General features: G+C 54.5%; 1 protein-coding gene across 1 annotated transcript in view; it reads left to right on the forward strand.

The window, feature by feature from the left end:
* Positions 1-24,540, forward strand: part of LOC116952815 (plasma membrane calcium-transporting ATPase 2-like) — a 110,516-nt gene that overhangs the window by 78,478 nt on the left and 7,498 nt on the right. The window contains 14 exon segments of the mRNA XM_076074546.1: positions 3,160-3,342; positions 3,927-4,141; positions 4,482-4,604; positions 6,723-6,842; positions 7,373-7,614; positions 8,041-8,275; positions 8,527-8,706; positions 9,432-9,519; positions 9,731-9,837; positions 12,478-12,669; positions 14,496-14,709; positions 15,821-16,032; positions 16,847-16,954; positions 17,191-17,367. Coding sequence (XP_075930661.1) covers positions 3,160-3,342; positions 3,927-4,141; positions 4,482-4,604; positions 6,723-6,842; positions 7,373-7,614; positions 8,041-8,275; positions 8,527-8,706; positions 9,432-9,519; positions 9,731-9,837; positions 12,478-12,669; positions 14,496-14,709; positions 15,821-16,032; positions 16,847-16,954; positions 17,191-17,367 — 2,396 coding nt within the window.

Genomic DNA, 24,540 nt, shown 5'->3' on the forward strand with positions numbered 1-24,540 from the left:
CTCACTTAGCAGCACCACGTTGACTCACTTAGCAGCACCACGTTGACTCACTTAGCAGCACGTTGACTCACTTAGCGGCATCACGTTGACTCACTTAGCAGCACCACGTTGACTCACTTAGCACCACGTTGACTCACTTAGCAGCACCACGGTAACTCACTTAGCAGCACTACGTTGACTCACTTAGCACCACGTTGACTCACTTAGCGGCATCACGTTGACTCACTTAGCAGCACGTTGACTCACTTAGCTGCATCACGGTAACTCACTTAGCAGCATCACGGTAACTCACTTAGCAGCATCACGGTGACTCACTTAGCGGCATCACGGTAACTCACTTAGCACCATGGTGACTCACTTAGCGGCATCACGTTGACTCACTTAGCACCATGGTGACTCACTTAGCGGCATCACGTTGACTCAATTAGCAGCACCACGGTAACTCACTTAGCAGCATGACGGTGACTCACTTAGCAGCATCACGGTGACTCACTTAGCAGCACCACGTTGACTCACTTAGCACCACGGTGACTCCCTTAGCAGCATCACGGTGACTCACTTAGCAGCACCACGGTGACTCACTTAGCAGCATCACGGTGACTCACTTAGCAGCATCACGGTAACTCACTTAGCAGCATCACGGTGACTCACTTAGCACCATGGTGACTCACTTAGCAGCACCACGGTAACTCACTTAGCAGCATCACGGTGACTCACTTAGCAGCATCACGTTGACTCACTTAGCAGCATCACGGTGACTCACTTAGCAGCACCACATTGACTCACTTAGCAGCATCACGGTAACTCACTTAGCAGCACCATGGTGACTCACTTAGCAGCATCACGGTGACTCACTTAGCAGCATCACGGTAACTCACTTAGCAGCATCATGGTGACTCACTTAGCAGCACCACAGTAACTCACTTAGCAGCATCACGGTAACTCACTTAGCAGCACCACATTGACTCACTTAGCAGCATCACGGTAACTCACTTAGCAGCATCATGGTGACTCACTTAGCAGCACCACGGTGACTCACTTAGCAGCACCACGGTGACTCACTTAGCAGCACCACGGTGACTCACTTAGCAGCATCACGGTGACTCACTTAGCAGCACCACGGTGACTCACTTAGCAGCACCACGTTGACTCACTTAGCAGCACCACGGTAACTCACTTAGCAGCACCACGTTGACTCACTTAGCAGCACCACGTTGACTCACTTAGCACCACGTTGACTCACTTAGCGGCATCACGTTGACTCACTTAGCAGCACGTTGACTCACTTAGCTGCATCACGGTAACTCACTTAGCAGCATCACGGTAACTCACTTAGCACCATGGTGACTCACTTAGCGGCATCACGTTGACTCACTTAGCACCATGGTGACTCACTTAGCGGCATCACGTTGACTCAATTAGCAGCACCACGGTAACTCACTTAGCAGCATGACTGTGACTCACTTAGCAGCATCACGGTGACTCACTTAGCGGCATCACGGTAACTCACTTAGCACCATGGTGACTCACTTAGCGGCATCACGTTGACTCACTTAGCACCATGGTGACTCACTTAGCGGCATCACGTTGACTCAATTAGCAGCACCACGGTAACTCACTTAGCAGCATGACTGTGACTCACTTAGCAGCATCACGGTGACTCACTTAGCAGCACCACGTTGACTCACTTAGCACCACGGTGACTCACTTAGCAGCATCACGGTGACTCACTTAGCAGCACCACGGTGACTCACTTAGCAGCATCACGGTGACTCACTTAGCAGCATCACGGTAACTCACTTAGCAGCATCACGGTGACTCACTTAGCACCATGGTGACTCACTTAGCATCACCACGGTAACTCACTTAGCAGCATCACGGTGACTCACTTAGCAGCATCACGTTGACTCACTTAGCAGCATCACGGTGACTCACTTAGCAGCACCACATTGACTCACTTAGCAGCATCACGGTAACTCACTTAGCAGCACCATGGTGACTCACTTAGCAGCATCACTGTGACTCACTTAGCAGCATCACGGTAACTCACTTAGCAGCATCATGGTGACTCACTTAGCAGCATCACGTTGACTCACTTAGCAGCACCACAGTAACTCACTTAGCAGCATCACGGTAACTCACTTAGCAGCACCACATTGACTCACTTAGCAGCATCACGGTAACTCACTTAGCAGCATCACGGTGACTCACTTAGCAGCACCACGGTGACTCACTTAGCAGCACCACGGTGACTCACTTAGCAGCACCACGGTGACTCACTTAGCAGCACCACGGTGACTCACTTAGCAGCATCACGGTGACTCACTTAGCAGCACCACGGTGACTCACTTAGCAGCACCACGGTGACTCACTTAGCAGCACCACGGTGACTCACTTAGCAGCATCACGGTGACTCACTTAGCAGCACCACGGTGACTCACTTAGCAGCACCACGTTGACTCACTTAGCAGCACCACGGTGACTCACTTAGCAGCACCACGGTGACTCACTTAGCAGCATCACGGTGACTCACTTAGCAGCACCACGGTAACTCACTTAGCAGCACCACGTTGACTCACTTAGCAGCATCACGTTGACTCACTTAGCAGCACCACGGTAACTCACTTAGCAGCATCACAGTGACTCACTTAGCAGCATCACGGTGACTCACTTAGCAGCATCACAGTGACTCGCTTAGCAGCACCACGGTGACTCACTTAGCAGCACCACGTTGACTCACTTAGCAGCACCAAGTTGACTCACTTAGCAGCACCACGTTGACTCACTTAGCAGCACCACGTTGACTCACTTAGCAGCACCACGTTGACTCACTTAGCAGCATCACGTTGACTCACTTAGCAGCACCACGGTAACTCACTTAGCAGCATCACAGTGACTCACTTAGCAGCATCACGGTGACTCACTTAGCAGCATCACAGTGACTCGGTTTAGCAGCACCACGGTAACTCACTTAGCAGCACCACGGTGACTCACTTAGCAGCACCACGTTGACTCGCTTAGCAGCACCACGTTGACTCACTTAGCAGCACCACGTTGACTCACTTAGCAGCACCACGTTGACTCACTTAGCAGCACCACGTTGACTCACTGACCAGCACCGCGGTAACCGCCCGTAACTCACCGAACGGCGTGGTGCAGGCAAGGCGGCGGCGGACGGCGTGGACGGCATGGAGATGGAGATGGAGCCGCTGAAGGGGGCGGAGAAGGGGGAGGGGGAGGGGGAGGAGGCGGCACGCAAGAAGAAGCCATCACCACCCAAGAAGGAGAAGTCGGTGCTGCAGGGGAAGCTCACCAAGCTCGCGGTGCAGATTGGCAAGGCCGGTGAGTTCGGGGGTGAAGAGGGAGATGGAGAGAGATGGGGGGCGATGGAGTGAGACAAGGAGACATGGGGAGACATGGGGAGACATGGGGAGACATGGGGAGACATGGGGGGAGACTGGGGAGAGATGGGCAGAGACTGGGAGAGATGGAGAGAGACTGGGAGAGATGGGGGGTGATGGAGAGAGACCGGGAGAGATTGTGAGATTCTGGAGAGACTGGGGGAGATGGGGGGAGGCTGGGAAAGATTGTGGGTGATAGAGTGATACTGGGAGAGATTGGGGGGAGCTGTAGAGAGACCAGGAGAGACGGAGGAGGATGGGTGGGAGACGGGGGGAGTTGGAGCGAGGCGGGGGGGAGAGGGGTTGGGGAGAGGGGGAGATGGGGGGGGGGCGGAGAGATGGGGGGTTAGAGGGGGGAGATGGCGGGGGAGAGAGGGGAGTAGGGGGAGATGCCCGCCACAGTGAGTGGTGCGTTGGAGCCATGGGTGACTTGCCGGGGGTGGTGCGACGGCTGCGTCGTGAACCGCTCCTCACCGCCACGTAACCCCCCAACCCCCCACCACCGACCCCCACAACCGCACGCAGGTCTGGTGATGTCGGCCATCACCGTGGTGATCCTGGTGCTCTACTTCGTGATCGACACCTTCTGGGTGCAGGGCCGGCCCTGGCTGGCCGAGTGCACGCCGGTCTACGTGCAGTACTTCGTCAAGTTCTTCATCATCGGCGTCACCGTGCTCGTCGTGGCCGTGCCCGAGGGGCTGCCCCTTGCCGTCACCATCGCCCTCGCCTACTCCGTCAAGGTGCATTGTGGGAACCCGCAAAAGATGGGGGGGGGGGGGGGATTTGGCGCTCGTGGTAAGGTGCATTGTGGGAGACTGAGAGTGGGCGGCATTGAGGTGCGTTGTGGGAAATGGGGTGCTGTACGCATTGAGGTGTATTGTGGGAGATGGAGAGAAGGGTGGCAGTGCTAGCGGTTAGGTGCACTGTGGGATACGGAGAGAGGCAGGGCTGCTCTAGCGGTGAGGTGCATTGTGGGAGGATGTGAGGGGAGGGTATGAGTGAGCATTCTCTGCGCATCGCCGTGACGACCGTCCCCGTTTGCGACACCGCTGCTCCTCCTCCGCGTTGCCGTAACGACAGAAAATGATGAAGGACAACAACCTGGTGCGGCACCTGGACGCGTGCGAGACGATGGGCAACGCCACGGCCATCTGCTCTGACAAGACGGGGACGCTCACCACCAACCGCATGACGGCCGTGCAGGTCAGCCGCTAACCACCTCGCCCACCACCAAGCTCTTCACCACCACGCTCACCGCCGCCACCACGCTTACCACCACCACACTCACCACCAATCATAGGACGGCCATGCAGGCGAGCCTCGCTGACCACTATGCTCACCAATAACAACGACGGCCATGAAGTTATGGTGACTTCGCTACGGCGCTTGCGCCAGGTTGAGGCTATGTAACGTGTCGAAGGCTCACTGGCAGGAGGTCATGGGACAGACCCAGGTGCCATGGGGTTGACTGACTGAGATGACTGGTAAATGCACCACCTGTGCCCCCTACTGTGACAACTGCATTTTAGCCACCCTGCGCTCCGCTCATTGTTGTGAAAGTCGCTCCTCTGCCCTCCGTTGTTGTTGGAGGGCGACTGCCTCCAACTGTTCAGTAGCGTCCTTCACGAGCCTCCTCCACAGAGGCCAATCTTTACACCGCTGGTACCGGTCATCGGCAAGTCCACTCAGCTCCACATCCTCCTGTACCGCATCACTCGATCTCTTCTCTAGGTCATGCCGTGCCCATTTAGCTCCCTCTGTCCAGCCAAACAGAAGCTGCTTAGGCACGCGGGCTACATGACCCAGACAACGCAGCATCGTCTACCAGGGTAGCTCACTGATGGAGCTGTAAGCTCCTCACACAATCTAATTTGGTAAACCTAGGATGGATCATAGGTAGGACAGCCTGTAGGTTTCAAACAAGTGCAGATGTCCCTTTAGGGGGGTCCACGTTTTGCACGCATAGAGAAGGTAGGACATGACTGTGACCAAGAAGACCCACCCGAAGCTTTGTGCGGAACGACAGACCAGGCAGCTTCCACATAGCAGCGTTACGCAGCCGATGAACAGATAATGCCGCTCGACTGATTCGGAGTGAGACCTTGGCTGCCAAACCGGAGCTGGTCATAAGCACATTGCCCAGGTACCAAAGCCTCTTCACTCTCTCCACAACTGCGCCATAACTCGTGGGGAGTGCGGTGACATAAAATATCCAGACAGGCTCTTTGTTTTTGTCGGACTGATGGTAAGGCCCCTTCTCTTAGTAGTGTGCAGCAGTAGCATCTCCAACTCCTTCTCGGAATGGGCAGCAATTTTCAGATCATGTACATGCATAACATGGTTGACCAACAGGGTGCCATCTCTTGCCAGCCTGAAAACATCCTCTATTATCCAAGGTTTCTGGGGAAGTCTGGACCTCATCCATGTGTGTGTATGTGTGTGTATGTGTGTGTACGTGTGTGTGCATGTGTGTACGTGTGTGTACGTGTGTATGCTAAGGGGATGTGACCCAGTGGTCAGTGCGCTGCGCTACAAACCCGGTGACCCGCATTCGATTCCCGCTCACGGCCAACACCAGTTATCATTATCTGAACCGGTCCTGGGCCTCCCCTAGATCGACTCGGCCTAAAACGAGTACCTGGTGCGGTGTGTAAACATCGCCACTAGGGAGACAAAGGCGGTCTGGCGTGGTGCTGGCCACCCACCCCCTCATGTGCCGTGCCGGCCTTCATAGGTGCTTGCTAAAAGCACTTGCCCCTACAGTCTATACGGGGAATCTTTGTGTAACCATGTATACGTGTGCGTGTGTGTCTGTACGTGTGTATGTGTACGTGTGTGTGTGTGTATGTACATGTGTGTGTGTATACATGTGGGCGCACTTGTGTGTACATGTGCCTGCGTGTGTGTGTGTCTTAACGTGTGTTTGTGTGCGTGTATGTGTGTGTCTACGTGTGTACATGTGGGCGTGCTTGTGTGTGTGTGTGTGTACGTGTGTGCGTGTTTACGTGTGTGTGTATATGTGTGTGTCTACGTGTGTACATGTGGGCGTTTGTGTGTGTACGTGTGTGCGTGTACATGTGTCTACGTGTGTGTGTGTGTCTCTACGTGTGTCTCTACGTGTGTACATGTGGGTGTGCTTGTGTGTGTATGTGTGTACATGTGTGCGTGTTTACGTGTGTGTGTACGTGTGTGTCTACGTGTGTACATGTGGGCGTGTGTGTGCGTGTGTGCGTGTTTACGTGTGTGTGTACATGTGTGTGTGTGTACGTGTGTGTGTGTGTGTGTGCGTGTGTGTGTGTTCATGTCTGTACGTGCGTGCAGCTGTTTATTGGAGGCAAGCACCACAAGAAGATCCCCGCTGCGGAGGAGGTGGCGGCGTCCACGCTGGACACGCTGACCACCGGCGTGGCCGTCAACTCGGCCTACACCACCAAGATCCTGGTGCTGCTGCTGCTCCTCACTCACTCACTCGCTTACTCCACCTCCACATCCCTCACTCTCTCCCTAGATCCCTCACTCTCTTCCTACATCCCTCACTCACTCCCTCCCTCACTCATTCACTCGCTCGCTCGCTCACTTGCTCACTCACTCCATTTCTCCCTCACTCACTCCCTCACTTCCACATTCACTCACTCCAGATCTCCCTCACTCACTCACTTTCTCACTTAGTCACTCACTCACTCCATCCCTCACTTGCTCACTTGCTCACTCACTCCATGCCTCACCTACTCTCTCCCTCGCTCACTCCCTCACTCACTCCACATTCACTCACTCCCGACATCACTCCCTCACTCACTCAGTTACTCCCTCACTCAGTCACTCACTCCATTCCTCACTCGCTCACTCGCTCACTCAATTCATGCCTCACTCACTCCCTCATTACAACACCCACCCATCTTTCCATCGCTTCGACTCCCTCCATCCAATCTCCCCACCTTCACTCTCCCCCAAATCCCTCTCCCCCCCCTCAGCCCCCCGAGCGCGAAGGGGGGCTGCCGCGGCAGGTGGGTAACAAGACGGAGTGCTCGCTGCTGGGGCTGCTGCTGGAGCTGAAGCGAGACTACCAGGCGGTGCGGGACGAGGTGACGGAGGAGCACCTCTTCAAGGTCTACACCTTTAACTCGGCACGCAAGTCCATGAGCACCGTCCTGCGCACGCCCGAAGGAGGATACCGCCTCTACAGCAAGGGGGCATCCGAGATCCTCCTCAAGAAGTGAGCCATCACCTTCTGCTCCTCCTGCCCTTCACACCTCCTCACACATCCTCATCCACACACCATCACCCACTCCTCCTCCATCATCGTCTAATACAGCGGTCCACAAACTTTTTGGCACCAGGGACCGGTTTCGTGGAAGACAATTTTTTCACTGACCGGTGGAGGGGGGGTGGGGGGGTCATCATTGGGCCTTTCCCCCTTTTCAAAGAAGCTCTGCAGCGACGTTTGTTTTTTATTCATTGTGGCTACTCGGGGTTAGAGCTCTCCTGCTGCTGCGCGGCCCGGTTCCTAACAGGCCACGGACCGGTACCGGTCCGCGGCTAGATGCACACAGATTGCCATCGTCACACTCCCATCACCATCGCCTCCACCATCACCTAACACACTCTCCCCCGTTTCCTCTCGGCGGCGGTGCCCGGCTAGGTGCACGCAGATCCTGGACGCGAGTGGCGCCCCGGGCCCGTTCAAGGCGCGCGAGCGCGAGGAGATGGCTCGCCGCGTCATCGAGCCCATGGCCAACGACGGCCTGCGCACCATCTGCCTGGCGCTCCGCGACTTCCCGCAGGGGACCGAGCCCAGCTGGGACGACGAGGCGTCCATTGTCTGCGAGCTCACCTGCGTGGCCGTCGTCGGCATCGAGGACCCCGTGCGCCCAGAGGTGACTGCCGCAGAAGCCGCCGCAACCCCACCTCTCCGCGAGCCGCTCATTGTCAACCATCCCCACCCACCCTACCACCCGCTCCACCCGCTCCACCCGCTCACCCGCCCATCCGCTCACCCATCCACCCTCTCACCTACCCGCTCGCCCACCCACCTTCCGTTCCACCCACTCACACACCCACCCGCCCACCCACCCGCTGACCCACTTACCAATCCACGGACCCGCCCGCACCCTCCGTCCCGTGCCAGGTGCCGGACGCGATTCGGAAGTGCCAGCGTGCGGGCATCACGGTGCGCATGGTGACGGGCGACAACATCAACACGGCGCGCGCCATCGCCAGCAAATGCGGCATCCTGGCGCCCGGCGAGGACTTCCTGTGTATCGAGGGCAAGGACTTCAACCGGCGAATCCGCAACGAGCGCGGGGAGGTGGGCGGGGGGGGGTGGGGGGTGGGGGGTAAGGTCGAAGGGGGGGCGGGGGGGGAGACAGGAGCTCGCTGGGGTGCTGGGGGTGGTGTCTGACGAGCAGGCCGGATTGTGTGAGGAGCTCACAGATCCTTGAAAGATCTGGACACAGTCTCATCGGTGAGCTCCTCCGGCAGGCAAGGCTGCATTGGCTGTGTCATGTAGCCCACATGCCCAGCCACCGCATGCCCAAGCAGCTATTGTTTGGCCGGATAGAGGGGCTAAACGGACGTGACTCAGCCTAGAGAAGAGATGGAGTGATATTGTCCAGGAGGATGCGGTTCTGAGTGGACTTGCTGATGACCGGTACAAGCAGTGTCAAGATCGGCCTCTGTGGAGGAGGCGGCTCATGAAGGACGCTACTGGGTAGTTGGACGCAGTCGCCCTCCAGCAACAACGGAGAGCGGAGGAGTGACGCTCACAACAACGAGCGGAGCGCCGGGTGGCTAAGATGCGGCAAAGTTGGCACAGTAGGGGGCACAGGTGGTGCATCGGTCAGTCATCTCAGTCGGTCAACCCATGGCACCTGGGTCTGCCCCGTGACCTCCTGCCAGCGAGCCTTGGGACACTTCATGTGGCCTCAAAGTGCATCTAGCATAATCGAATGGCGGCTGTTGTGAGCGTGAGGGTGTGGGGTGCCCCAACAGACTGTTAAGTCCATACGGGGGATCTTTGTCTTTGTGTCTCAGATTGAGCAGGAGCGCCTAGACAAGGTGTGGCCCAAGTTACGCGTTCTGGCGCGGTCCTCGCCCACGGACAAACACACACTCGTCAAGGGTATGCAGCTACACATACACGGCTACACACACACACGCACCTACACACAGCTATACACACACACGGCTACACACAGCTACACACACACGGCCACACACACGGCTACACACACAAACTCGCACACACAGCTGTCCGTTATACTCACGCTGTGTGTAGCGCTGATGCGGTTGTGTTGGTGCTGGTTGTGGTGGTGTGGTTACCGTGGCGACAGGGATCATCGACAGCCAGACCGGGGAGCGGCGCCAGGTGGTGGCGGTAACCGGGGATGGCACCAATGACGGCCCCGCACTCAAGAAGGCCGACGTCGGCTTTGCAATGGTGACCACCGCACACACGCACACACGCACATACATACACACAACAACAACAACCGCCATTCGCCACTAAGTGGCGGTGACGTCACCACGACGCTTGTGCCAGGCTATGTGCACCCTGAGGCCACGTGAAGTGTCGAACGCCCGCTGGCAGGAGGTCACGGGGCAGACCCAGGTGCCACGGGTCGACTGACTGAGATGACTGGCTGATGCACCACCTGTGCCCCCTACTGTGCCAACCTGCTGTGCTTTAGCCACCCGGCGCTCCGCTCGTTGTTCTGAGCGTCGCTCCTCCGCCCTCCGTTGTTGGAGGGCGACTGCCTCCAACTGCCCAGTACCATCCTTCACGAGCCTCCTCCACAGAGGCCGATCTTGACACCGCTGGTACCAGTCATCGGCAAGTCCACCCAGCTCCACGTCCTCCTGTACCACATCACTCCATCTCTTCTCTAGTCCGTGCCGCGCCCGCTTTGCCCCCTCAATCCGGCCGAACAAAAGCTGTTTCGGCATGCGGTGGCTGGGCATGCGGGCTACATGACCCAGCCATCGCAGCCTTGCCCGCCGGAGGAGCTCACCGATGGGACCTTGCCCAGATCTTTCAAGGATTTGTGAGCTCCTCACACAATCCAGTCTGGTTAAACCCAGGATGGATCGTAGGCAGGCCAGCCTAAATGTTTCTAACCGGCGAAGATGTTCCATTAGGGGGGTCCACGTTTCGCAAGCGTAGAGAAGGGAGGGAATGACCGTGGCCGAGAAGACCTGAAGCTTAGTGCGGAGCGACAGACCAGGTAGCTTCCACACAGCGTTATGCAACCGATGAAAAGATATTGCTGCTCGACTGATTCGGAGTGAGACCTCTGCTGTTAAACTGGAGCCAGTCATAAGCACACTGCCCAGGTATGGGAAACTCTCCACTCTCTCCACAACTGCCCCATCACCGATTGGGAGTTGTGGGGGTGGAGTGTCCGATGGTACAAAATACCCAGGCAGGTGCTTAGTTTTGGTGGGGCTGATGGTAAGGCCCCACCTCTTAGTGGCACGCTCCAGTCTCAGCAGCAGCGTCTCCAACTCCTCCTATGACTGAGCAACTATTACCAAATCATCAGCATACATAATGTGGTTGAGCAATAGGGAGCCATCCCTTGACCGCACCCGGGCATCGATCAGCCTCCCATTATATCTGTACCATATGGAGATTCCCCCGGTACAGCTATTGAAGGCTTCACGAACTACGTGGTCAAAATAGATGTTAAATAATGTGGGAGCCAGAGGACATCCCTGTCGCACCCCAAGGTGTACAGGGAATGGCTCTGACTTCCGGCCACGTAGTTTTACCCGGGCCCGCTCACCATCATGAAGGTCCTTAATGATCGAGCAGATGGTCAGGGACTCCAAAAGCACGAAGAACAACCCAGAGCCCAGGCCTACTGATGGTATCATAGGCCTTGACCAGGTCAATAAAGCAGAGATGTAGGTCTTGTTGGAATTCCCTACACCTCTGCTGTAGCAGACGAACAGAAAAATACATACACACACATACACACGCACATACACACCCGTGCACACACAGCTACAACAACAACAACGACCGCCGTTCGCCACTAAGTGGCGGTGACGTCACCACGACGCTTGTGCCAGGTGATGTGCACAGCTACACACAAAAAAAGACAAAGATCCCCCATATAGCCTTAACAGACTGTAGGAGCAAGTGCTGTTAGCGAGCACCTATGAAGGCCGGAACGGTACACGAGGGGGTGGGTGGCCAGCACCACGCCCGACCGCCTTTGTCTCCCTGGTGGCAATGTTTACACACCGCACCAGGTACTCATTTTGAGGCTGAGTCGACCTAGGGGAGGCCCGGGACCGGTTCAGATAATCGTCACTGGTGTTGGCCGTGAGCGGGAATCGAACCCGGGTCGCCAGGTTCATAGCGCAGCGCGCTAACCGCTACACTATCGCTCCCCACAACAGCACACACACCCACACACGCACACACACCCGCATAGCTACACACACACGTGCACACAAGCACACACGCACACATATACACTCGCACATACACACAGCTACACACACCACACACACACCACACACACACGGTATGCACACACACGGTATGCACACACGCACCGCACGCACACACATTAACTTGCTCAATCACTCTCTCACCCATTCACCCAATTGCTCACTCGCTCACATGTCTGTATACAAACTCGCTCATGCACTCACTCACGCACACACTCACTCAATCACCCACTCACTCAATCGCCTACTCACTCATCCACTGACTCATTCACCTATTTACCCAATGAATCGCGTACTCGCTCACTCCCTCATTTATAAACAACCTCACTCTCCCTTTCTCTCACTCACGTCTGTCTACCAACTCACTCGCTTGCTCAATCATTCACACAATCGCCCACTCAATCACCCACTCGCTCACCCACTCGCTCACCCACTCGCTCACCCACTCGCTCACTCACTCGCTCATCCACTCGCTCACCCACTCACTCGCCCACCCACCCACTCACTTGCTCGCCCACTCACTCACGCATCTACTCGCTCACCCACTCGCTCGCCCCCTGACCCACTCATCCACTCTCTTGTTCGTTCTCACCCACTCGCCGGCTCGTCCACTCCGCAGGGCATTGCGGGCACGGATGTAGCCAAGGAGGCGTCGGACATCATCCTGACGGACGACAACTTCAGCTCCATCGTGAAGGCGGTGATGTGGGGGCGCAACGTCTACGACAGCATATCCAAGTTCCTGCAGTTCCAGCTCACGGTCAACGTGGTGGCCGTCATCGTCGCCTTCACCGGGGCCTGCATCACGCAGGTTGGGGCGGGGTGGGGGGGGCTCCGTGCTGCACTCACTACAACTACTACTACTGCTGCTACAAAGACTATTACTGCTGCTACTGCTACAGATACCACCACTACTGCTGCTACAGAGACTATTACTGCTGCTGCTGCTACAGATACCACCACTACTGCTGCTACAGACACCACCACTACTGCTGCTACAGACACTAGTATTGCTGCTACTGCTACAGATACCACCACTATTGCTGCTACAGAGACTAGTATTGCTGCTACTGCTACAGATACCACTACTACTGCTGTTACAGAGACTATTACTGCTGCTACTACTACGGACACCACTACTACTGCTGCTACAGAGACTGTTGCTGCTGCTACAGATACCACCACTACTGCTGCTACCGAGACTAGTATTGCTGCTACTGCTACAGATACCACCACTACTGCTGCTACAGAGACTTGCTGCTGCTACAGATACCACCATTACTGCTGCTACAGAGACTAGTATTGCTGCTACAGATACCACTACTACTGCTGCTACAGAGACTATTACTGCTGCTACTGCTACGGATACCACTGCTACTGCTGCTACAGAGACTTGCTGCTGCTACAGATACCACCACTACTGCTGCACAGAGACTATTACTGCTGCTACTGCTACGGATACCACTACTACTGCTGCTACAGAGACTAGTATTGCTGCTACTGCTACAGATACCACTACTACTGCTCCTACAGAGACTACTACTACTGCTACATATACTACTACTACTGCTACAGATACTACTACTGCTGCTACAGATACCACTACTACTGCTGCTACAGAGACTACTACTACTGCTACAGATACCACTACTACTGCCGCTCAGAGACTACTACTACTGCTACAGATACCACTACTACTGCCGCTACAGAGACTACTACTACTGCTACAGATACCACTACTACTGCTTCTACAGAGACTACTACTGCTGCTACAGATACAACTCCTGCTGCTACAGATACCACTACTACTGCTGCTACAGATACCACTACTACTGCTGCTACAGATACCACTACTACTGCCGCTACAGAGACTATTGCTGCTGCTACAGATACCACTACTACTGCTGCTACAGAGACTATTACTGCTGCTACAGACACCACCACTACTGCTGCTACAGAGACTAGTATTGCTGCTACTGCTACAGATACCACCACTACTGCTGCTACAGAGACTAGTATTGCTGCTACTGCTACAGATACCACTACTACTGCTGCTACAGAGACTAGTATTGCTGCTACTGCTACAGATACCACCACTACTGCTGCTACAGAGACTAGTATTGCTGCTACTGCTACAGATACCACTACTACTGCCGCTACAGAGACTACTACTACTGCTACAGATACGACTCCTGCTGCTACAGATACCACTCCTGCTGCTACAGATACCACTACTACTGCTGCTACAGATACCACTACTACTGCTGCTACAGAGACTACTTCTACTGCTGCTACAGAGACTAGTATTGCTGCTACTGCTACAGATACCACCATTACTGCTGCTACAGAGACTATTACTACTGCTACAGATACGACTCCTGCTGCTACAGATACCACTCCTGCTGCTACAGATACCACTACTACTGCTGCTACAGATACCACTACTACTGCTGCTACAGAGACCACTTCTACTGCTGCTACAGAGACTAGTATTGCTGCTACTGCTACAGATAGCACTACTACTGCTGCTACAGAGACTACTTCTGCTGCTGCAACTGAAACTTGCACCCACCTCTCTGCTCTCTGCCCACTCCCCCCTGCCTCTATCCCCCCCACCGTCCCGGTGTTCGTGCCCAGGACTCCCCGCTGAAGGCGGTGCAGATGCTGTGGGTGAACCTCATCATGGACACGCTGGCGTCGTTAGCGCTCGCCACGGAGCCGCCCACCGAGGCGCTGCTCCTGCGCCGGCCGTACGGCCGCAACAAGCCGCTCATCTCGCGCACCATGATGAAGAACATCCTGGGCCACGCCGTTTACCAGCTCACTGTCATCTTCACGCTGCTCTTTGCCGGTGAGACGGCCGGGCCTGCAGAGAGCGGCGGCGATAGTAGCGGTATTAGTAGTTGTAGCAGTGGTAGTAGTAGCGGTAGCGGTAGTAGCAGTGGTAGTAGTCGCGGTTGTAGTAGTAGTAGTAGCGGTGGTAGTAGCAGTAGTAGTAGTAGCGGTATTAGTAGTGGTAGTAGCAGTGGTAGTAGCAGTGGCAGTAGCAGTTGGAGTCGTAGCGGTAGTAGCAGCAGTAGCAGCAACAGTGGTGTCAGTAGTAGTAGCAGCGGTATCAGCAATAGTAGTAATAGTGGCAGTCGTAGTAGCGACAGTGGCAGTCGTAGTAGTAGTGGCGGCAGTAGTAGTAGCGGTGGTAGTAGCAGTTGTAGCCGTAGCGGTAGTAGTAATGGCGGTAGTAGTAGAGGCGGTAGTTGTAGCAATAGTAGTTTCAGCAGTCGTAGTAATGGTAGTGGCGCTAGTAGTAGTGGCGATAGGAGTAGAAGTGGCAGTCGTAGTAGTAGTGGCGGTAGTAGTAGTAGTAGTGGCAGTAGTAGTAGTGGCAGTAGTGGCAGTAGTAGTAGCGGCAATAGTAGCGGTAGTAGTAGCGACAGTAGTAGTGGCGGTAGTAGTAGTAGCGGTAGTAGTAGCGGCAGTAGTAGTAGTAGCGGCAGTAGTAGTAGTAGTGGTAGTAGTAGTAGTAGCGGCAGTAGTAGTAGTAGTAGTGGTAGTAGTAGTAGTAGCGGCAGTAGTAGTAGCGACAGTAGTAGTAGTGACAGTAGTAGTAGTGGCGGTAGTAGTAGTAGCGGTAGTAGTAGCGGCAGTAGTAGTAGTAGCGGTAGTAGTAGTGGCAGCGGTAGTGGTAGTTGCGGTAGTAGTAGCATCGGTAGTAGTACTAGTGATAGTAGTACTAGTAGAGTAGTGGGTTGGGGGGAAAGAGTGGGTGGGGGGGAGAGAGTGGGGGGGGGGAGAGAGTGGGGGGGGGGGGGAGAGAGAGTGGTGGGGGGAGAGAGTGTTGTGGGTGGGGGGGATATAGTGGGGGGGGTGTGCAGAGTGTGATAGCAGCACACTCTGCACCCCCCCGGGGGCTCCACGACCGTCACTCGTCCCCCGCGGCACCCTTCCCCCCGCATGCCCCCCAGGCGAGTTGATAATGGACGTGGACAACGGGCGCAATGCCCCGCTGCACGCGCCGCCCTCGGAGCACTACACCGTGGTGTTCAACGCCTTCGTCATGATGCAGCTCTTCAACGAGATCAACGCGCGCAAGATCCACGGCGAGCGTAACGTCTTCCACGGAGTCTTCCGCAACCCCATCTTCTGCTCCATCGTGCTCGGGACATTCATCCTGCAGGTAGGCGCCCCCTGGAGGGGGATTGGGGGGGGGGGGGCGTCGGGGAGGGGGTGGGCCCGGTGGGGAGTGTCGGGGTACCCCCCTCTTCCCGTCTGCACCCCTCCAGAAGTTCAGCTGGTGGCAGGGCCCGTCCCCGGTTAACGCTGCGGGGGCGCCACGCTAGGAGATGTTGACTACCTCGCCTGGTAGGCAGGAGGTCGTGGGTTCGATCCCGACCCTGACGCCTGCCGTATATTTGGAGTTTGCGTGTCTCTCTCTCCCTGTGGTCGCGTGGATTTCTCTCCGGGTCCTCTGGTTTTTCCCTCCACATTTGGAACCAACATCACGCATTTCGAGTATCTGGCCAACCCATATACATGTCACCCTGATGAAGATGATAAACCAGCGCTTCATTCAGCTATCATTTGTGATAGGCAGGTCGCTTCTGAAAAAGAGCTACGCAGCAGCTCATTTGGGGGCCTTCCTACCTGGGTAAAAATAACAAAACAGTTTCTAGTTTGGTTTAGCGTCACCTTGTGGCCACACAGGGACAGCTGCCCCTGTGTTTGCCCCCTGGCGGTGGGGTGAGGAGCGAGCCGCTGCCTCCCCCCGCCCCCCCAGTGTGCAGGAGGAGGGGGGGGAGCCAACTCGCACGCAATGGTGGTGGTGGTTGTGCCAAGTGTGGCGGTGCGGTTGTTGTGATTGTTGTGGCACGCGTGGTGGTGTGGTTGTTGCGGTGGTTGTGACACGTGTGGTGATGTGTTGTGGTTATTTTGACACTGTTGTGGTTGTGGTGGTTGCGGCGTGTATTGTGGTGGTTGTGGCAATTGTGCAGATAATGATCGTGCAGTTTGGAGGGAAGCCGTTTAGCTGCACGGGCCTGTCGCTGGAGCATTGGCTCTGGTGCGTCTTCCTGGGCCTCGGGGAGCTGCTCTGGGGACAGGTAAGCTCTGCACGCCGCCTCCCCTCGACTCCCCCGTGTCTCCCCGAGCGTCTCCCCGAGCGTCTCCCCGAATCTCCCTCATCCCCTCAGCCCTCCAATTCCTCTTTACTACCCTCTCCACCACTACTCCCCACCACTCCCCACCCATGTAGTCCACTCTGTGTATCTCCCCCTTGGTGTATCAGCTGATCCCATCTCACCGGTCCACTCTGTGCATCTCTCCCGTGGCGGTACAGCTGATCGCGTCGATCCCGTCTCACCGGCTCAAGTTCCTACGCGAGGCTGGGAAGGGCTCCACGGAGGAGGAGCAGCGGCCGGGCGAGGAGGACGAGGAGGAGATCGACCACGCAGAGCGCGAGCTGCGGCGCGGACAGATCCTCTGGTTCCGTGGCCTCAACCGCATCCAGACTCAGGTGCTGCATTGGTGTTTGCATGTGTGCACCTGCGTACGTGCGTACGCACGCGTGTGTGTGTGTGTGTACGCGTGTGTGTGTGTACGCTTGTGTGTGTGCGCGTGTGTGTGTGTGCGAGTGTGTATTGGTGTGCACACGCGTGTGCGAGTGTGTACTGGTGTACACACTCGTGTGTGTACATGTGTACGCTTGTGTTCGTGTGTGAGTACATGTGTATACAAGTGTATACTTGCGTGTCTGTACACGTGTACACGTGTGTGTACCTGTATGTATGCTTAACTTCTTTCGCACCGTACATAGCCAACCGTACTAATCGGAGGTGCGATTATCACGGTTCCATCCAAGTGTGGTCACTTGGACACAAACACAACCACCATCTCCCTGGTGGTACCGGTCGGTGACATTGCCGTGGCTGTGAGCAATGACATTGGGGGGGAGTGGGGGGGGCGATACCAATCAGCTGTTCCCCACACGGTGCACACAGCCGCCACGGTGGCCAATGGGGGCTCTGGATGGGTGACGAGGGGCTGGTTACCCTCTCCACCTTCAACTCAATCATCAAACACCCACAAATCTTTCTCTTATATATACAAAGTCTCTGCGCGCGCGCTTGCGAGGGATTTGGCTCTCGAACGGTGGGGTTTACGCGGAAATTTTTTTGCCAGCCAGCACGCCCTAAGCCCCGCGGTGGGAATAGGCTATTCCTCTTTCACGTCCGTCACCTTTAAATTAGTTAAATTAGCGTTTTTTAAAGATTGTGTAAAATTTAATGATTTAGTTTATCTGTTATTAATTTACTTCCCTTTGCCGCGCGCTGGGTGACAACGCAGCCAGCTGCACTTGCGCACAGCGCCCACTAGCTTACCCCCTAGCAATCCACACGCGCCATCGCCCAAGGTAAGTCGCACACTTTTGTATTATATGCATTTCTGTAAGACGTAAGTCGCACAAATTAGTCTCATAAGCATTTATCTCATTACACTTTGCACTGCTCACACGGGTTGCCCCTAGCAACGCACGATCGGCACTAATTTTAATTCGCCTTACACATGCAGCAAAACACACGAAACACATAAATTCTTCACAGTACGATGTCCTCTTCTCCCCACTCCACCCCAATGATACCCCAATGCGTCCCGAAACTACTATAGAGCCCCTACATATCATTATTATAGCGCTTACATGCCATTATTGTCGCGTGGCCGGGGCGAGCGGCCCAGCCCCCAGCATGCCAAGGTCACACCTCGGCGGGCTGGGAAATCTAGGCGAGGCCAGGGGCTCTGCACGGGACTAGGCCTCACCATGGCACTCTGTCTGCTTACTACTTTGTGCTATAGATTCGATATATATACAGTCACCATGCACTGCTGTAATCATAGCAGGTTACACGACAGTATGCACCGCTGTAGTAAAAGCAGCTACCACCACACTATGCTCTGCTGTCATCATAGCAGCTACCACCACAGTCAGTATGCACTGCTGTAGTGAAAGCAGGTACCACCACTGTCGCTTGCACTGCTGTAATCAAAGCAGGTACCACCACTGTCACTTGCCCTGCTGTAATCAAAGCAGGTTATACGACAGTATGCACTGCTGTAGTCAAAGCAGCTACCACCACACTATGCTCAGCTGTCATCATAGCAGCTACCACCACAGTCAGTATGCACTGCTGTAGTGAAAGCAGGTACCACCACGGTCAGTATGCACTGCTGTAGTGATAGTGCATATCGTCGATGTCTGTGTGCTTATGTCGATGTGTGTGCGTGGTGTGCGTATGTAGACAACTACTATCTTTAAATTAGGTTACTTATTTTCACAATTATAATGCCTGCGTCTAAGTCCATGTGTGCGTGTGGGTCGATGTGCGTGTCTGCGGCCATGTGTGTGTGTAAGTCGATGTGTCTGTGTGTGTGAGTCAATATGTGTGTTTGTGTCAGTCCATGTGTCTGTGTGTCAGACACGATATGTCTGTGTGTTGGTGTCAGTCGGTGTGCGTGTGTGTTAGTCGCTGTGTGTGCATGGCTCCATGTGAGTCAGTGTAAGTCCATTTCTTTGTGTGTGTGTTTTGGTCCATGTGTGCGTGCGAGTCCATGTGTGTGTGTCTGTACGTAGTGGGGAGCGGTAGTGTAGCGGTTAGCGCGCCGCGCTATGAACCTGGTGACCCGGGTTCGATTCCCGCTCACGGCCAACAGCGGTGACGATTATCTGAACCGGTCCCGGGCCTCCCCTAGGTCGACTCAGCCTCAAATGAGTACCTGGTGCGGTGTGTAAACATTGCCACTTGGGAGACAAAGGCGGTCGGGCGTGGTGCTGGCCACCCACCCCCTCGTGTACCGATCCGGCCTTCATAGGTGCTCGCTAACAGCACTTGCCCCTACAGTCTGTTAATGCTATATGGAGGATCTTTGTCTTTGTAAGTTCATGTGTGTGTGTGTGAGTCTATGTATGTTTGTGCGTGGGTCCATGTGTGTGTTTGTGTAGGTCAATGTGTGTGTGAGTCTATGTACCGTCCGACACTCCACCCCCACAACTCCCAATTGGTGATGAGGCAGTTGTGGAGAGAGTGGAGAGTTTCCCATACCTTGGCAGTGTGCTAATGACCAGCTTCGGTTTAACAGCAGAGGTCTCACCCTGAATCAGTCGAGCGGCAATATCTTTTCATCGGTTGCGTAACGCTGTGTGGAAGCTACCTGGTCTATCACTCCGCACGAAGCTTCAGGTCTTCTCGGCCATGGTCAGTCCCTCCCTTCTATGCGCTTGCGAAACTTGGACCCCCCTAATGGAATATCTTCGCCGGTTAGAAACATTTAGGATGGCCTGCCTATGATCCATCCTGGGTTTAACCAGGCTGCATTGTGTGAGGAGCTCACAAATCTTTGAAAGATGTGGACAGAGTCCCATCGGTGAGCTCCTCCGGCAGGCAAGGCTGCGTTGGCTGAGTCATGTAGCCCGCATGCCCAGCCACCGCATGCCTAAACCACTTTTGTTCGGCCGGATCGAACGGGCACGGCACGGGCTAGAGAAGACATGGAGTGATGTGGTACAGGAGGATGTGGAGATGAGTGAACTTGCTGATGACTGGTACCAGTGGTGTCAAGATCGGCCTCTGCGGAGGAGGCTTGTGAAAAAGACGCTACTGGGCAGTTGGAAACAGTCGCCCTCCAACAACAACAGAGGGCGGTGGAGCGATGCTCACAACAACGAGTGGAGCGCCGGGTGGCTAAAGCACAGCAAGTTGCCACAGTAGGGGGCACAGGTGGTGTATCGGCCAGTCGTCTCAGTCGGTCGACCTGTGCCATCTGGGTCTGCCCCGTGACCTCCTGCCAGCGGGCGTTTGACACTTCACCTGGCCTCAAGGTGCACATAGCCTGGCACAAGCGTCGTGGTGACGTCACCGCCACTTAGTGGCGAATGGCGGTTGTTGTTCAGTCTATGCATGTATGTGAGTCGATATGTGTGTGTAAGTCAACGTGTGTGTGTCAGTCGATTTGTGTGTGTAACTACACGTGTGTGTCTAAAGTAGATGTCTGTGTGTGTGAGTCCATATGTGTGTGCGTGTAAGTCCACGTATTTCTATGTGTGTGGGTCGATGTCTGTGTAAGTCCATGTGTGTGTCTGCCTTTTTCGCCCGGGCAACGCCGGGTACTTACCACTCATAAAATATCAAACTTTAGCTTGTGCGAGAGACCCCGGGGGGACAGGCGTCTATAACCGTGTCCTGGCCAAATCCCATTTGGTGGAGCCAGAGGCTTGAGGCCGCACCTTCGGGGTTCAAAGCCACTGCCGGTGGCCACGTGGAATGTTCGAACGCTCGCTGCGGAGGGGAGAGGCTGCCACTCGGGAGTTGGACCGGTACTGCCTGGACCTCTGGTTTAGGCAGTGGTTCTTCTTCTGAACAAGATAATTAAGGGGGGGGGGTGGGGGGGGGACGTGAGAGGATGGGCGTTGAGGTGTGGAAAGCTGCGAGTCCCAGGCTATTGTGGGCTTGCCTCCCCCATCAACAGGAGGTAAGGAATGGTAGTTGTGGTGGTGGCTTATGTCCCCATCGAAGATGAACATCAGTGGAGTGTTTGAAGCTTTCGTGACTGCAAGGATCCATACTCTTTGATTCTATTCGGTAAAGTCATGTAGGTAAAAATAAAATAACAAAAAATCACGACGTTTCGGCCACAACACAAGCGGCCTTCATCAGGTGAAGGGACTGGACTGTCCAGAGGACAGCGTTTGAGTGAAGACAGCAAGCCCAGGTCGTGTCCTTTAAGCTGTGTGGGAGGAAACAAAAAAACCCTTGACAAAGGAATTAGCATAAAATGATGTACTGGACCGGCACGGTGGGGGGGGAGGGGAGTTTACATAATGTTGGTGTGAAGGGAAATAAGCTGCTGTGAAAGTTTTGGATACCACTACTTGAATAAATATACTGTACCATTGAAAATTAGTTTAATGTTTGGTTTGATTTAGAACATCTTTCCAATGATTGCTTAATTTGAAACCATCCTCTCGGTTGAAATTGTGTCTGTGTTTGTAAATCTGAATTGCCTCGTGGACAAATCTCTGATAAAAACCCGTGAGTTTGCAGAGAACCTTGGTATCGGAGAAAACTATATCGTGATCACCCACAGCGTTGTAACAGTGATCAGCTACGGGGGAAGAATTCGTTCTGCCGTGTTTCAAATGTGATTTGTGCTCGCGAATTCGGTCAGAGACATGTTGTTTCGTCTCCCCGATATAGCAGTCACCACAGGTGCAGCTCAATTTGTAAACCCCGGGGTAATGTAAGTCAGGAACGACATCCTTCACGGATGGGATCAGGTCTAAACAAACACAAGATCCTGGTTCGGTTCAATACAGTACACAAAATCGGTGACCTGATCCCATCCGTGAAGGATGTCACTATCACTCACACACTCACTATCACTCACTCACTATCACTCACACACTATCACTCACACTCACACACTATCACACACTATCACTCAATACTCACTATCACTCACTCACTATCACTCACTCACTATCACTCACACGATCACTAACACACTCACTATCACTCACACACTCAGTCACACACTCACTATCACTCACACACTCACACTCAATATCACTCGCACACTCACACCATCACTTACACTCAATCACACAATCACTCACATATACTCACTCACACACTCACTATCACTCACACACTCACACTATTACTCACACAATCACTCACACACACTAATACACTCACTATCACCCACCGACCCACACACTCACTCATACACTTGATATCACTCACACACTTACTATCACTCACACTGGCTAGCACTCACACACTCACTATCACTCAAATACAAAGATCCCCCCCTATAGCCTTAACATACTGTTGGGGCAAGTGCTGTGAGCGAGCACCTATGAAGGCCTTTACAGCAAACGAGGCGGTGGGTGGAACTTGATTGGTTGCTTTCGTAACTGCAGGAATTACTCTTTGTTTTTTTCGGTAAAGTCACGTAAAAATAATAAAAATAAAATTGCATAATAGCGTACGACGTTTCGATTGCCACACAAGCAATCATCATCAGGTACAGAATAGCTAAATTTAAGAGAGAGAGGAAACACATAACCGCAGATATATATACAAACCTGTGTTAATTATCTCTACTTAAGGTTTGTATATATCTGCGGTTATGTGTTTCCTCTCTCTCTTAAATTTAGCTCTTCTGTGCCTGATGATGATTGCTTGTGTTGCAATCGAAACGTCGTATGCTATTATATAATTTTATTTTTATTATTTCTACGTGACTTTACCGAAAAAAAACAGAGTGAGGGGGTGGGTGGCCAACACCACGCTCGGCCGCCTTTGTCTCCCCAGTGGCGATGCTTACACACCACACCAGGTACTCATTTAAGGCTGGGTCGACCTAGGGGAGGCTCAGAACTGGTTCAGATAAGCGTCACTGGTGTTGGCCACGAGCGGGAATCGAACCCGGGTCGTCGGGTTCGTAGCGCAGCGTAGCTCTAACCGGTACACCACCACTCCCCACTCTCACACACACTCTCACGTGTGTATGTTGAACTTCTTTCACACCGTACCTAGCCAATCGACCCCACCCTCTTCGTGCTGCTGTGAAGCCTTCTCTTTGCTGCTTGTAAGAAACGAGGCCATGATGCCATGCCCGCCGTAATGGAAACGCAATTCCTATCTGCTGCCCCCCTTAGGCCTCATCCCCCGCTAGGCCAATGCGGCCATTTCTGTCTGCCCCCCCCCCCCCCCCCATGTGCTGGGGTTGCTGCGATGACACTGAGACAGGTCGTACAATGTCATTACCGTGGGCACCGTCATTCACTCAGCCACTCAGCCACTCACCCAATCACCCACCCACCCACTCTCACCCACCCACTCTCACCCACCCACTCACCCACCCACCCACTCCACCCACCCACCCACTCACTCACTCACCCACCCACTCACCCACCCACCCACCCACTCACCCCACACTCACTCACCCACCCACTCACCCACTCACCCACCCACCCACCCACTCACCCACCCACCCACCCACCCACCCACCCACTCACCCACCCACCCACCCACCCACTCACCCACCCACCCACCCACCCACTCACCCACCCACCCACCCACTCACCCACCCACCCACCCACTCACCCACCCACTCACTCACCCACCCACTCACCCACCCACTCACTCACCCACCCACCCACCTCCACCCACCCCCACCCACCCACTCACCCACCCACCCACCCACTCACTCACTCACCCACCCACCCACCCACTCACTCACTCACTCACCCACCCACTCACTCACTCACTCACCCACCCACCCACCCACTCACTCACCCACCTACCCACTCACCTACTCACTCATTCACCAACTCACTCAGCCACTTACTCACCCAATCACTCACTCACACACCCACTTATCCACTTACCCAATCACTCACCCAATCACTCATCCACCCACTCATCCACACACTCACTCATTCACCCATTCACCCACTCACTCACTCATTCACCCACTCACTCAGCCACTCACCCACTCAGCCACTTACCCAATCAATCACCCAATCACTCATCCACCCACTCACCCATTCAACCACCCACTCAACCACCCACCCACTCAACCACCCACCCACTCAACCACCCACCCACTCAACCACCCATCCACTCAA

This window comes from Petromyzon marinus, chromosome 48 (genome assembly GCF_048934315.1).
Source record: "Petromyzon marinus isolate PM22_M1 ecotype Great Lakes invasive population chromosome 48, UKy_Petmar_22M1.pri1.0, whole genome shotgun sequence".
Classification (NCBI taxonomy): domain Eukaryota; kingdom Metazoa; phylum Chordata; class Hyperoartia; order Petromyzontiformes; family Petromyzontidae; genus Petromyzon; species Petromyzon marinus.